The sequence below is a fragment of the Pelodiscus sinensis genome, chromosome 3 (assembly GCF_049634645.1).
Source record: "Pelodiscus sinensis isolate JC-2024 chromosome 3, ASM4963464v1, whole genome shotgun sequence".
NCBI classification, from domain to species: domain Eukaryota; kingdom Metazoa; phylum Chordata; order Testudines; family Trionychidae; genus Pelodiscus; species Pelodiscus sinensis.
In genome coordinates this window covers 1720943-1736395 of record NC_134713.1, presented here as the reverse complement: position 1 = coordinate 1736395, position 15453 = coordinate 1720943, and the positions used below count along the sequence as shown (strand labels likewise).

Genomic DNA, 15453 nt, shown 5'->3' with positions numbered 1-15453 from the left:
GTGTCTCCCTGCTCCGTGTGTGTGTCTCCAGGCTGTGTGTGTGTGTCTCCCTGCTCCGTGTGTGTGTCTCCAGGCTGTGTGTGTGTCTCCCTGCTCCGTGTGTGTGTCTCCAGGCTGTGTGTGTGTGTCTCCAGGCTGTGTGTGTGTCTCCCAGCTCCGTGCGCGCCCCGCGCGGCCCGGCCGGGCCTGCCCTTATATGGGCGGCGGGCGGGCGGGGAGCGGCTCCCGGGGGTGGTGCTGAAGGAACAGCTCCCCGCGGCGCCCGCCCACCCCGCGCACTCGGCGGCCGGCGAGCTCTGCCGGGCCCCAGCGCCGCTCTCGGGGCGGCAGCCATGCCCCAGGCCCGCCGCCCGCCGCCCGCCCCAGCCCCGGCTCCCGCGCCCGCCCCGGCGCCCGCGGCCGGACCATGAAGCGGCAGAACGTGCGCACCTTGGCGCTCATCCTCTGCACCTTCACCTACCTGCTGGTGGGCGCCGCCGTCTTCGACGCGCTCGAGTCGGAGGCGGAGACCTCGGAGCGCCGGCGGCTGGAGCGGCGGCAGCTGGAGCTGGCCAGCAAGTACAACCTGAGCCGCGCCGGCTACCAGGAGCTGGAGTGGGTGGTGCTCAAGCTGAAGCCCCACAAGGCCGGCGTGCAGTGGCGCTTCGCCGGCTCCTTCTACTTCGCCATCACGGTCATCACCACCATCGGTAAGCGAGCCGCGCCCCCCGCGTCCGGAGCCCATCGCCGGGGCGTCTGGGCTGCCGGAGAGCCAGCCCCCCCCATCCCGGGCGGTGTTCCCGATCCCTGTGCGCCCATCGCCGGGGCGTCTGGGCTGCCGGAGAGCCAGTCCCCTCCATCCCGGGCGGTGTTCCCGATCCCTGTGCGCCCATCGCCGGGGCGTCTGGGCTGCCGGAGAGCCAGTCCCCCCGATCCCGGGCGGTGTTCCCGATCCCTGTGCGCCCATCGCCGGGGCGTCTGGGCTGCCGGAGAGCCAGTCCCCCCCATCCCGGGCGGTGTTCCCGATCCCTGTGCGCCCATCGCCGGGGCGTCTGGGCTGCCGGCGAGCCAGTCCCCCCCCATCCCGGGCGGTGTTCCCGATCCCTGTGCGCCCATCGCCGGGGCGTCTGGGCTGCCGGAGAGCCAGTCCCCTCCATCCCGGGCGGTGTTCCCGATCCCTGTGCACCCATCGCCGGGGCGTCTGGGGTGCCGGAGAGCCAGTCCCCCCCATCCCGGGCGGTGTTCCCGATCCCTGTGTGCCCATCGCCGGGGCATCTGGGCTGCCGGAGAGCTAGTACCCCCATCCCGAGCCGCGCTCCCTCCCTCTGTGCACCCATCGCCGGGGAGTCTGGGCTGCCTGACAGCCACTCGCCCCCTCCGGACCGGGCCTCTTCCAGGAGGGGTTAAAGTTTGGGGGGTGAAATTCTCGGCTGGAGAAAGGAGGCTGTTATATCTGCCCCCCCCCCCGGCCCGTGTAAAAGCCCGGGTGGGTTGGCGCTGGGGGGCGGGGGGCGGGCAGGACCGGACCCCTTCGGACTGGGTCGCCCTGCGGAGCGACTTGCAAATGCCGCCTCGGTGGAGTCGACTCGAGCTGCTGCTTTGCGCGGAAGGCGACGCGGGTTTCGTGGCTCTGGATGGCGGGGGGGGGGGGGGCGGCCGGGGTAGACTTGGGAAGCTCCCGGCAGGCGCTCGGCACCCAGTGGGCATGGGGGGGGGGGGGGGCTGGGTCTTCTCGTCCGACTTGGCAAACTGCTGGCGAAGCCTCCCTCCCCCAGAAAGTGCGGGGGCTTAGGGGGCCCCTGGGGAACTCCAGGCCTTGCGGCTGCTCACACGCAGCCATAGACACAACACCCCAGCCAGCCCCACGGCTGCGAATCAGGGGTGCGCAATGCGCGGCGTGTTGCGGTTCCGTTCAGCGAGGCAGGACACCCGGGGGGGGGGGGGGCTCCGCCCCCGGGCTTGGCTTGTGCCGCTGTTGCTAGGGCTGCGGAGGGCTTCTCCCTCCGGCTGTTGTACGAGGTGTCGGCTGGAAGCCGAAGCGATTCCCAGCCTGAGACCTGCCGCTCCCGACCGCCGCCGCGTTGCGCTTTTCAGCCGGGGAAGTTGGTGCGCTGCGGAGTCTTCCACGGGAACGCAACTCCCTGCAGCACGATCGGGCGCCAGTCCGGTCTCACTCCGGTTTAGGCAGCATGATCAGGCGCCAGTCCGGTCTCACTCCGGTTTAGGCAGCACAATCAGGCACCAGTCCGGTCTCACTCCGGTTTAGGCAGCACGCTCAGGCACCAGTCCGGTCTCACTCCGGTTAGGCATCACAATCAGGCACCAGTCCGGTCTCACTCCGGTTAGGCATCACAATCAGGCACCAGTCCGGTCTCACTCCGGTTTAGGCAGCACGCTCAGGCACCAGTCCGGTCTCACTCCGGTTAGGCAGCACGATCAGGTGCCAGTCCGGTCTCACTCCGGTTTAGGCTCTGGGGGGCAGTGGCTCTGGTGCACCGCGGGGAACCGCCCCTTGCGCCGAGGAAGGGACCTTTTCGGCGCCCTGATTCGCATCTTGCGCCAGTGCGACTCCTGGTTGACACCGCACAGAAACGGGAGGGGAGCCGGGAGCTTTTGGCCTCCCCCTGCCGGGCTGGCAGTCTCTGCACCCAGCTCCAAGAAGTCTGGCCCGGATCCTCCCTGCTGCCACCGCGCAATGGGCTTGTTTCCTTCCAAGCCCCCCAGTTAAAACCCCCTTTCGGCTGAGCTCCTCCAAGGTTAGCAGCCCCCGTGTAGACAGGACACTGGTGTTTCCAGCCTCCTTCATGGAATCCCGCTCAGAGCGGGATCTGTCAGCAGGGGGGCTCCTGGCCTTGCTGACCCGGGAAGGAGGTGAGCCAGCACCAAACCCTCGTGTAGACAGGGACGGTAGGGTCACACTGGGGCCGGCCTCAGTCCAGAGCTGCAGCTGCCTCTGAAACAACCAGCCAGCGCACCATGGCAGCAGCGCCCCCTGCTGGCCGAGTGCCACCCTGTTGGGGCAGTGCCCCACAGTCACCCCACTGCACTTTCCAGCCTCAGCCCCTCCACACACAGGCCCTGCCAGTGCCCTTAGCCCTGCCCACTGGCAGCCAGCTGTCTTGAATTCTGCGGTTGGGAGCCAGAACAGGTGGGGATGGAGAATTCACACCTCTTATCCACCCCCAGCTGGGCTCAGCAGCCTGAGCTCCTCCCGGGTCTCTGCCCCTCTTGCCCTACAGTGGACCTGGACCCCACAATCCCAGACTCTGCCTTAGCCACTGGGGCCTGGCTCTCCAGGCTGGGGTGCACTGAGCCCCCCATCTCCTCGGCAGCCTTTCCTTGGGTGGTTTCCATCCTTCCGGTCCCTAACCTGGGCGTTCCAAGAGCAGGGCTTCAGCGCCCGGCCCCCGCACGGCCATGGCTTCCAGCCAGCTCTGCACAGGCCTGGCGGCTGCCCACTCCCAGAGAGCCGGGTGCTCAGCCATGCAAGGCGGGGCCTGTGATTCGCATTAAACGGAGCTGGTGGCAGCTGGCGTCCCAGATACGTCGGTGCGCAATGTCGTCTGGAGCCTGGCGTGGCTCCCCATGGAGCATTGCCTGCTGGGATCCATAATCCTCCCGTGCCAATGCCCAGGAGTTCTGTTTAGCTATTGGCTCCCTCCTGCCCCGTTCATCCTGCAGTCCTCTCCTCTCCTTGGGCCTGTGTCTCCAGAGAGGTTTGACAAACCTACCCCTTTCTCTCTCCGCTGCCTGGTCTTCCACCAGCCGGCCAGCTGGGAGCTCTCTCCTGCAGCCGGGGACAGTTCGCAGGAGTAATCTGAGCAGCTGGGTGCTGTGTGTCTTCCTGCTTCCTCTAACGACCCCCAGATCCTCCGTTCGGTGCCCTGTGTGGCACTGGTTGGTTCAGAGGAAGGAGCCGGGAGCACTAAGTTTCTTCCTAAGACACAGTAACGAGAGGCCGGTTTATGCCCTGATGCAGGGAGGTTTATAACTCACCCTTCCCAATTCTTGGCTGTGTTGGCATTCGTCTTTTCCTCACTCTAGTGGTTCTGGCTGCCATATAAATGCTTGATCCCTTGTTTGAATACTGCTACACTTTTGGCTGCTGTGTTATCCAGTGTCAGTGAGTTCCACAGGCCACTGCAGTCCTGTGCAAAGTATGCCCTTTGCTCTGTGCTGAATATGCTGCCGTTGGGGTGTTTTGTATGTTATGAGCCAAACCCACCAGCAGCACTCGTTCCCCTCTCCTGGCCCAGTCATCTTGTTTCTTTTGTTCATCTCGGGTAAGATTTATGCTCCCACACCACTGAAACACGGCTGACTCTGGGGTGGAGCCTAGCAGCTGTGTGCCAGTGGTGGGGGAGCATAAATCTCTGCTCTGCTGCCCAGTGATGGCTTGCCACTGCTGAAATGCAGTCACCTCTGGGGTGGAGCGCAGCAGTTCTAAAAAAGGCTAAGACCTGCATTCTTTACACCCTGAGAGCACTGACAGAAGTCAGAGGGAGTTTTGCACAGGCCCAGAAGACAAGACTAAACTCGAAATAATGGTACAGCTTTGTGGTAGCTGCACTAATGTCGAGACTAAGTTGGTTTAAAATGGTGTGTGGGGCCCTCTGGGTTGGACATCGGACTGAGAGTCTGGAGAACAGGGCATCGTTTGGCTCTGCTACTGATTCATGGTACATCCTTCAGCAAGTCACTCTGCCTGTTTTTGCCTCAGTTTCCCTGCCTGTGACGTGGAGGCCATGACCCTGAGCAGAGCAGGCTGGAAAGCAGACAGGCCTGCCATTCTGAAATTTGTCTTCACACTCAAACTGGATCTGAACCAAAACATTTCAAAATTTCCCCCAAAAGAAAAGTCTTTGGGGGGGGGGGGGGGAGAATTCATTTCAGGCCAGCTGACGCCCTCTGTTCTATCAAAATCCAACATCTGCGTTTTGGTCGTGCTGTTTTTAAAAATGTGTATTATCATTTAGGAACTCAAATGCAGTTCTAAATACTACACAGGCGCAATATTCCAGTCTGATCAGCTTGGAGCAGCGCTGAAAGCATTCCATTTCTTTCTTCTTTTGTTTTTTTTTCCAAAATGAAACTGACCCATTCCCCTGAAAAATGTTGACTTCAGTGAATTGGCATTTCCTGATGGGAAAACCTTCTGTCAGAAAATTTGCATCGGAGGGGTGAAAAGTGCTGAGTAGATACTTAATTCCAGTCCAGGGCCAACCATTTATAATTCTTTCAGCGTTAAGTGTTGCTTTCTGGGATTTGTAGTCTTAGCACTTTAATAGGGACTCTTCTCGTCAATGACCTTGCTGCAGAAAATGCTCAGGAAGTTTGGAACAAGCCATCTGGTGCTTTCCAGTGGCGTCCTTTTTCAGAATGAGGAGTTGTCAGCTGTTGAAGGATCTCTTCCCCACGTGTTTCGGCTCTGGTGCTTACGGAACAAACTCTGACCTTCGTTCGCAAGCATTCCTGCGGGGCAGGCGTGTTTGGCCTTGGCTGAAGAACGCTGGCTTTCCAAGAACAATATTTTTAATACCTCGCATACTGCTCATGCCTAATCTGGGATGATTCGACAGGGTAGGGCGCTTCTGTTGGACCACAAGGGATGTCCTGTCCGTCAGGACTGGGTTTTGCCGGGATTGCATCTCACTGTAGTTTCTGCAGTGGGCTGAAGAGAGCTGGAGAAAATCAAGGCAAGAGACGCAACTCCAGCTCTGTGAATTCTCTAGCTGGAGTCAACGGACTTTGCATTGATTTTCTGGGACAGCTTCCCAGCAGGAGGTGGATGGGAGAAATGCTCCCGTCATCGAGGTCAATGGGTGTGCCCTCAGCATTTGATTTAGTGAGTCTTTACTAGACCCACTAAATCAAACCCTGAAAGATCGATCTCCAGAAACTGGATCCCCCCCGGAGAGTGGAGACAAGGCCTAAAGGTGCCCTCTGTCTCTGCAGGGCCATGCTGAGCCAGGGCAACATTTGTCTAGGGGACTCCCGGGGGAAGGGAATCACTTAGGACTGGTCTGTTGTGCACCAGGCTCTGACAGATGGGGTTGCTAGGTGTCTGGTTTTGAGCTGGACAGTCCGGTATTTGAGGGTTCTGTCCGGGAAACAAATTAAGAAAATACCGGACATAGAAATGTCTGGTATTTCCTAATGAGGTTAGTTTTATTGCTATCAGGAGTATCAGTACCTCGTTGCATACTGACTGGCTGGTAGACACGCTCGCACTGCGTGAGTGTGTCTACCAGACAGGCAGTTTGCAATTACGTGGGGGGGGGGCAAGGCTGGGGGGGGAGGGAATCCCTGGGGCCGGACTCGCTCGTGCTTTGCTGGGATGGTGCGTGGGACGGGCGGCACCCCAGGATCTGCATGTGCCCGGGTCAGTCCCACTACCCGCTGGCCGATTCTATCCCTCCACCCCCCACCGGCCAGCCCCGCTCCCCCCATCCACCTCCCAGCCAGGCCCTTTTCCCATCGGCCGGTCCCCCCCCCCCCCACCTGATCTCCCCTGGCCAGCCCCGCTCCTCCCAACCAGCCCTGCTTCCTGCCGGCCACTTCTCCCCCCATCCTCCTCCCAATCTCCCTTGGCCAGCTCTGCTCCCCCAGACCCCCTCACGGCCAACCCTGCTTCCCACCGGCCGGTCCCCCCCCGTCCTGATCTCCCCTGGCCAGCCTCACTCCTCCCAACCAGCCCTGCTTCCCACCAGCAGGTCCCCCCCGCATCTCCCCAGCCAGCCCCACTGCCCCTGACCCCCTCTGCCCTGCCAGCCCTGCTTCCCACTGGCCAGTCCCCCCCACATCTCCCCTGGCCAGCCCCACTGCTCCTGACCCCCTCTCCCCTGCCAGCCCTGCTTCCCACCAGCTGGTCCCCCCCATCTCCCCTGGCCAGCCCCACTCCCCTCCCGGCCAGTGTCCCCTCCCCCCATCTGAGATCGTGTGTGTCCGGTATTTTTTTTAAGCCACCAGGTACCCTACTGACAGACAAAGCTGGCGTCTCCTGGGGCCGGTGCAGGTCGGCTGCTGGTGTTGGACACTGAGGTTTCTCATTCCATGAATGCTTTGTTGAAATGATAGAGCCCCTCATGCTGATGGTTCGGGATTTGTAGCTTGTATTTCTCTGTGCAAAACTCGACACCTACTTGTGAGTGTGGAAGGGTGAGCGGCGGAGGGCCTGGAACAACACTGGTATTTTCAGCATTTTCTGGTGTGCAGCTGTCTACGAGCACTGCTCTGGGGGGTGAGTTTTAGCGGTTGGAGGTGTCGTTTTCCTGGTGCCATTAATACAGGAAGATGGAGCGGTAGAACATAAGAACGACCATGCTGGGTCAGACCAAAGGTCCATCTAGCTCAGTGTCCTGTCTGCCCAGAATGGCCAATGCCAGATACCCCAGAGGGAGGGAACACAACAGGTAACCCTCATGTGATCCCTCCCCTGTCACCCACCTCCAGGCAAACAGAAACTGGGGACATATTGAAGGATCTAACCTCCATGAATTTATCAAGCTCTTTTTTGAACCCTGTTAAAGTCCTAGCCTTCACTGCATCCTCCGGCAAGGAGTTCCACAGGTTGACTGAGCACTGAGTGAAGAAAAACTTCCATTTGTTTGTTTTCAACCTGCTGCCTATTCATTTCATTTGGTGATCCCTAGTCCTTACATTATGGGAACAAGTAAATAACTTTTTCCTTATTCACTTTCTCCCGACCTGTCATGATCTTATAGACCTCTATCACATCTCCCCTTAGTCTCCTCTTTTCTAAGATGAAAAGTCCCCGTCTTTTAAATCTGTCTTCATATGGGACCCGTTCCAAATCCCTAATAATTTTTGTTGCCCTTTTCTGAACCTTTTCTACTGCCAATATAGCTTTTTTGAGATGAGGAGACCACATCTGTACACAGTAGTTAAGATGTGGGTGTCCATGGTTTTAAACTCAGGCAATAAGATAGTCTCTCTCTTATTCTCTATCCCTTTTTTAATGATTCATAACATTCTGTTGGCTTTTTTGACTGCCACTGCCCACGGAGTGGATGTTTTCAGAGAACTACCCACAACGACTCCAAGATCTCTCTCTTGAGTAGTTGTAGCTAAATTAGTCCCCATCATATTATGTCTAGTTGGGATTATTTTTTCCAATGAAATAATTTAAATCACATTCAAGGAGTTATGAAGACATAGGACATAAGAACATAAGAGGAGCCACACTAGGTCAGACCAATGGTCCATCTAGCCCAGTATTCTGTCTGCCAGCCACAGGAAGTGAACAAAACAGATCAGTCAAATGAACCATCCCTGCCTCCACTCCCTTGTTCTGGCAATAAGAGGTTTAGGGACACCAAAAGCATAGGGCTGTGTCCCTGACCATGCTGGCTAATAGCTTTTGATGGGCCTAACCTCCAGGAACATATCTAATTCCTTTTTAAATCCAGTTATACTTTCACAGAAGCCCCTGGCGAGGAGTTCCACAGGTTAACTGTGCATTGGGTGAAGCAGTACTTCCTTCATGTCCTTAGGGGAATCCTGGTTTGTGTGTTATGGGTCATGATTCAAAATGATTTGGACTAACTAGAGAAATGGTCTGAGGTAAGTAGGATGAAGTTTAATAAGGACAAATGCGAAGTGCTCCACTTAGGAAGGAACAATCAATTTCACATAGAGTAGGAAGCGACTGTCCAGGAAGGAGTTGTGCAGAAAGAAATCTAGGGGTCAGAGTGCAGCACAAGCTAAATAGGAGTCAACCTTGTAACGTTGTTGCAAAAAAAGCAAACCTGATTCTAGGCGGCATTAACAGGAGCGCGGCGAGCAAGACACGAGAAGTCGTTCTTCTGCTCGGATTGCACCCTCGGTGAGTTTGCAGATGACACTAAGATAGGGGAAGATGTGGATACACTGGAGGGCAGGGATAGGGTCCAGAGTGACCTGGACAAATTAGAGGAATGGGACAAAAGAAATCTGATGAGGTTCAACAAGGACAAGTGCAGAGTCCTGCCCTTGAGACAGAAGAATCCCAAGCATTGGTACAGGCTGGGGACAGACTGGCTAAGTAGCAGTTCTGCAGAAAAGGACCTGGGGGTTACAGTGGATGAGAAGCTGGAGATGAGTCAACAGGCCCTTGTAGCCAAGAAGGCTAATGGCATATTAGGGTGCATTAGGAAGAGCATTGCCAGTAGATCCACAGAAGTGATTATTCTCCTTTAATCAGCTCTGATGAGGCCACATCTGGAGTATTGTGTCCAGTTCTGGGGCCCCCACTACAGAAAGGATGTGGACGCATTGGAGAGGGTCCAGCGGGGGGCAACCAAAATGATTCGGGGGCTGGAGCACACGAGCTATGAGGAGAGGCTGAGGGATTTGGGTCTGTTTAGTCTGCAGAAGAGAAGAGTGAGGGGGGATTTGAGAGCAGCCTGCAACTTCCTGAAGGGAGGTTCCAAAGAGGATGGCGAGAGGCTGTTCTCAGTAGTGACGGATGCAGAACAAGGAGCAATGGGCTCAAAATACGGTGGGAGAGGTCTAGGTTGGAGATTGGGACAAACGATTCCCCTAGGCGGGTGGGGAAGCCCTGGGCTGGGTTCCCTAGGGAGGGGGTGGAATCTCCATCCCTAGAGGTTTTTAAGTCTCGGCTTCAGACTCCCCTGGCTGGGTTGATTGAGTTGGGATTGGTCCTGCCTAGAGCAGGGGGCTGGACTTGACGACCTTCTGAGGTCTCTTCCAGCTCTAGGATTCTGTGATTCTAAGGCTGAAGGAATTGGGCTTGTTTAGTTTAGAAAGGAGAGGACTGAGGGGGGACATGAGAGCAGCTTTCAAGTACCTAAAAGGGTGTCACAAGGAGGAGGGAGAGAAATTGTTCTCCTTGGCCTCTGAGGACAGGACAAGAAGCAATGGGCTTAAACTGCAGCAAAGGAGGTTTAGGTTGGACATTAGGAGAAACTTCCTGCCTGTCAGGGTGGTGAAACACTGGGATAAATTGCCTGGGGGGTTGTGGAATCTCCATCCCTGGAGATATTTCAGAGCAGGTTGGACAAACATCTCTCAGGGATGATGTAGAGCAGCGGTTCCCAAACATTTTGGCATCATGCCCCCTTTTTTTTGAGAAACCCTCACGCCCCCCTCCCAAAAATAGCAGCGAAACTTGTTGAGCAAAAAAAGGACCGGGGCTGAAAAACAAAAATAGCAGCAAACCTTGGGGTGGGATTGATGGGGGATGAGGTGGCTGAGTCATCTCGCACCCCCCAGGAATTTCTTCACCCCCCCCAGCGGGGCCTGCCCCCCAGTTTGGGAACCCATGATCTAGACAGTATTTGGTCCTGCCGTGAGGGTAGGGGACCGGACTCGATGACCTCGCGAGGTCCCTTCCGGTTCTAGTGTTCTAGGCTTCTATGTTTTAACACCCTCTCCCCCAGTCGCCTCTTTTCCAAGTTGAATAGTCCCAGTCTTTGTAATTCCTCTCCTCACGCAGAGTCTGTTCCTTCCCCCTCCTCCTGTGTGCTGCCCTTTTCTGTCCTTTTTTCCATTTCTAACATCTCTGTTTTAGACGGAGCACCTGGACTTGCCCGTGGCTGCCAACGTGTGAGTGTACCAGGACTTTATACAGGGGCCTTGTGAGATTTTTGGTCTTATTCTCTGTCACTTTCCTAATGAGCCCCGTCTTTCTGGGGTCGGTTTGTTGTTTTTCTTTTGTTTTGTTCCCTTCTGGTGCACATTGAGTGGCAGTTTTCAGGGATCTATCCACAATCCTAGAATACTAGGACTGGAAGGGACCTCGAGAGGTCATCGAGTCAAGTCCCCTGCCCTCATGGCAGGACCAAATACTGTCTAGACCATCCCTGACAGACATTTATCTAACCTACTCTTAAATATCTCCAGAGATGGGGATTCCACAACCTCCCTGGGCAATTTATTCCAGTGTTTCACCACCCTGACAGTTGGGAACTTTTTCCTAATGTCCAACCTAAACCTCCCTTGCTGCAGTTTAAGCCCCTTGCTTCTTGTTCTATCCCCAGAGGCCAAGATGAACAAGTTTTCTCCCTCCTCCTTATAACACCCTTTTAGATACCTGAAAACGGCTATCGTGTGCCCCCTCGGTCTTCTATTTTCCAAACTAAACATACCCTATTCTTTCAGCCTTCCTTCATAGGTCATGGTCTCTGGACCTTTCATCATTCTTGTTGCTCTATGACTTTAAGATCTCTCTCTTGAGTGGTAACAGCTCTTTTAGACCCCAGGATTTTATACCTGTAGTTGGAGTTATGTTTCCCAGTGTGTGCTACTTTGCTTTTAGCAACAGTGAATTTCATCGGCTATTTTGTTGCCTAATCATTTGTTTCCCATTTTTTTCTCAGTTTTCTGAGATCCCTTTGTAACTCTCGGCAGTCTGCTGTGGACTTCTGTATCTTGAGTGCTTTTGTATCATCTGCCAGCACTCATCCCTTTTTCTAGATCACTTCTGAACACTCATTAATGGATCCCAAAGTCACCGTATTATTGCAAGCCAATTTCAAAAGCCGGTTTGAAAGGGAAGCTGCAGAGCTTAATTTCATTTACAAGCTTGATACCTGCAATAGAGGTTTAAACAAAGACCTTAACTGGATTACCCGCTGTTTTCCACATCCTAATGACATAAAAGGCCAAGCGCCAGGTACTTAGAACCCTCTCTCAGCTTCATGTAGCATGGAAACTCTAATTGACTATTCTTTTCCCATTTTTTTCTCTTCTCCTTTTCCTTCCCAGCCCCCGCTCGCTGCTGTTTATTTAGAACTCGGGCCCCTTAAACTCCATTCCTCTGAAGAAGTGGGTTGTGCCACGAAAGCTCCCGATCCCCACTACCTTGTTTTTGTTAGTCTCTAAAATGCTGCGAGATCATTTGTAATTTTTTGAAAGTTGTTGCAGTTATAGACTAACACGTCCGTCAGCCGACAGTCAGGGCAGTGAGTCCCTTATGACCGGCTGAAGTTCTTTTAAATTGTGCTTGGTTCTGTTACAGCAACTGAAGGAGTCAGGCTAAAGCTTAAACAGTTACTATTTTATTGTTACAGGGTAAACTTAGTTGTTAAATGCTACTGCTGTGTACAAAGGACAGGACAGAAATTACACTAAGAAGTCACTTACAGGTACCATGAAACCCTTTTGGTTCTCTGAGCTCTTATTAAATGCATGCAAAATAGACCCCTAGCAGGTATAATTCTCACCCCTGCGTTCCAGACTTGGCGTGGCCAGCGTCTTTCTCTCAATCCCTCGGGAAGAAGTAGGGTGAGGCTGGGCGTCCCACAGACCTCGGGAGACAATCAATACCTGCCAGCAGGTATAGATGATTGGAGCTCAAATGGGGTGGGCTGCTGACCCTCTTTTTTTACCCCTTGGGTCATGTAGGCTTCTTCCTGGTCTCAAGTGGCCAATTAGGAAAAATGGCTTTGAACACCAAATTTCCCACGAAGGGTGCAAAGCATAATTTACACCTGGGAAAATGCAGACAGTGGGCACCTCGGGTATGTGATGGGCGAAGATTCCTCTCCTGGGACAGTGCAGGCGTGTCAATTACTGGTACTAGCCATCAGGGCGACAGGAGGCCCCGGGTCGTCAGCTGGCCCCGGGTCGTCAGATGCCCATTGTGACGTAGTGGGGGTACTTGCTGGGCTGTGGTGACCTCTGCTGTCTGGAGCAAGACCCAGCAGGGAAAACCTCACTATGCAAAGGTGATGCCAAACTTGAACCAGACACCCCCCCATGGAGAGGAACAAAGGAAGAGGGAGGCTTCCCTGGCTGGGGGGCAGGGCTGGAAGAGGGTGAGTTTGGTTGCGGGCTGGGAGCATGGAGGAGACAGCCTAGGGAAAGGGGCTGGAGTTTAGGGGCCCAGTCTCCCCCATCTCAAGGGGGCCTGAGGCATCCTAGCCCAGCTCTGTGACCAGATTACATCTGTGCTGTGCTGTATCCTGGAGAGGCAATAAACTTCCTCTATTTCACCGGCTGGTGCAGTCTGTTTGTGCCATTTCGGGGTGCAGGAGACAGGGGACCCCCAACGTGCCGTCACACCCATTTACTGTCTGGTTTCTGTTTATGGTAGAGTCAGGGACAGGCAGCACACCTGCGTTCCCAGGGCATCAAAGGCTGACTGCCTTTCTCTTGCTCTTGGGGGGGGGGCGGAAACCAAGATGGGGTTCGTGTCTGGCTACAACGTCTCCCCCTCTGACACGGCTTCATATGCCGAACACGGATGGTCCCAGAACACATCCCTGGGGACGCCGCTTATTGGCCTGCGAGAACCAGGATCACTTCTGGAGCCTTTTTAAAAATTGGCAGCATACTCGCTGTCTTCCAGTCGTCTGGTGCAGAAGCTGATTGACAGGGAGAGGTTGCAAACCCCAGTGAGCAGTCCTGCAATTTCACATCTGAGTTCCTGCAGAACGCTTGGGTGAATGCCACCTGGTCCCGGAATGACACTTCAGTCTGGGACCGGGCCTCAGATTTGTCACCTAAAATGATGGCTCAGGTGTGGGAAACTCCCCCACGTCCTCCGCCGTGGAGACCGCTGCTAAGAATTCATTTAGTTTCTCCACAATGGCCTTATCGTCCTTGAGTGTTCCTTTGGCATCTTGGTGCAGGCTTCCTGCTGCTGACGGACTTAACTTTTTTTTTTTTTTTTTGCTGTTTCTTTTTTCGTGTCTTTGCCTAACTGTTCTTCAGATGCCTCTCTGGCCTTTCTATCGACACTTTTACACATCCCCTGCTGGAGTTTAGGCTCCTTTCTATTTTCCTCCTTAGGATGTCATCACCGCTTGTTAGAGGGGGGCTTTTTGCCTCTTAACGAGGAAATGGAGCCATTTACGCCCAACACAGAAACACCAGCTCCTGGCTAGAAGATTGACAGACTCTGGGCCAGGGAGGAGGAGGTGACCTCAGCATCCTTCCCGTTCATCTCCAGGGATGCCCAGAACCGGGTCCCCGGCTCCTTGGGTGTGTTTGGGTCCACACTCCAGAGCAACACTGCTCTCAGGTTTGCTCCCTCCCACTCCTTGCTCACTAGTGGGGTGAGAGGAGGGAGGGGTCACTCTCCTTTGTCAGCCTGATTTGGGGCTAAGCCAATCCCTGGCAAGACCCTCCCCCAGGGTCAGTCCATTGACCCAGCAGGGGGGCACGCTATGTGAGCAATTCTCTGGTCCTGCCATCTTTAGCTCCAGAGGTGGCCGGTTCGGTTCCGCCTGTCGACGTGCCGTTTTGCTCTTTCTCTGTTGATCCTTTGGCCGCCCTGGGATTGCAGCTGGTTCAAATATCACGGCTCCCTCCTTCCCTTGACCTAGCTGCTGCCTGCAACTCTGGGGGGCAGAGGGAGCCGTCTCTGCAGGGGCCGGATTCCCAGCTGGTGGGAAGCGGTTTCCCAACAGGGATGTTGATTTAGGCCAGCTGAGGGGCTGGCCTGGAAAGTCCAAGACCGTGTAACCGGGTTGCTCATCGGAGGAAGTGGCTTTTGCCCGCGAATGCTCACGCTCCTAGATGCAGATTTTTGTGAGTGCCCCAGGAGCGTGCGTTGGTTGGAAAGTTACAGACTAACACGGCGACCCCGCGGAGACTTTTCAACGGAGCTGGCATGGCCAAAAGCCACCTCCCAAGCACCTGCTGTTCTGCGGACCCCTGATTTCACCAGCTCCCTCCTGAGGCAGGATTGTCCCCACGTACGTTTTGTCCACACGACATGTGCCCCATTCGGGTCTCATGCTGCTTTTAGGCAGGCGGTCCTGCCCTGACATGCACCGATGCTCCTGCTGGGGTTTGGCACACGGATCCGGGCTCCTATCCCTTGTTCCTCCCACGCTGCGCCTTTGCCCAGAGTCAGTCGCATCGAGGACCTGGCGCGTCAGGAAGAAGCCACGCCGGGCTAGCAGCTCTCGGACAGCGCTGCAGGGCAGGGAGGGAATGTCAGCCCAGCATTGGGCGCCCCCGGACACTGAGGTTCTGGGCGCCTGGCACGTCGCAGCCCCATGAAACGTGGAGTGCTCTGGACAGAATGTACGGTATTCCCGGTATCCCTGCGCCTGGCATTGCCCCGGCAGCTCCGATCGCTGCTGGCAATTCCCCCGATCCAAGGCCCGGCTTTCCCACAGGACCGTGCTCATCTCTGTCACCGGTTCCTCATCTGCTTGTCCAGGAGCCTGGGGGTCCCTCGCGGCTGCCGTCCCACCCGGCTTGTGCACCTCCCTCCGGACCCTGTCTGAGCTGAGATGGTTCTGTTCCAAGCAGGAGGCATCTGTCCTTTGACAGAGGCTCGGTTCCAAGGGATTTGTTTCCCGTCCCACCACAGGGCTCCTGGAAGCGCTGGCAGTTCCTGCCCACGCTGAAGTGACAGGGGCTCGAATTTCCTCCCTTGGATTGGTGCAGAGGTGGGTTGGCAGGTTCAGAAAGGGCAACCAAAATGAGGAGGGGTTTGGAATGGCGGCCGGAGGACGGGAGATTCAAAAGACGGGGACTTTTCAGCTTAGAAGAGGA

General features: G+C 55.6%; 1 protein-coding gene across 1 annotated transcript in view; it reads left to right on the top strand.

The window, feature by feature from the left end:
* Positions 1-289: 289 nt before the first annotated feature.
* KCNK3 (potassium two pore domain channel subfamily K member 3) overlaps positions 290-15453 on the top strand; it is a 72905-nt gene continuing 57741 nt past the window's right edge. The window contains exon 1 of the mRNA XM_075925962.1: positions 290-689. Coding sequence (XP_075782077.1) covers positions 407-689 — 283 coding nt within the window. The 5' untranslated portion in view covers positions 290-406. The remainder of the gene's footprint in view (positions 690-15453) is intronic.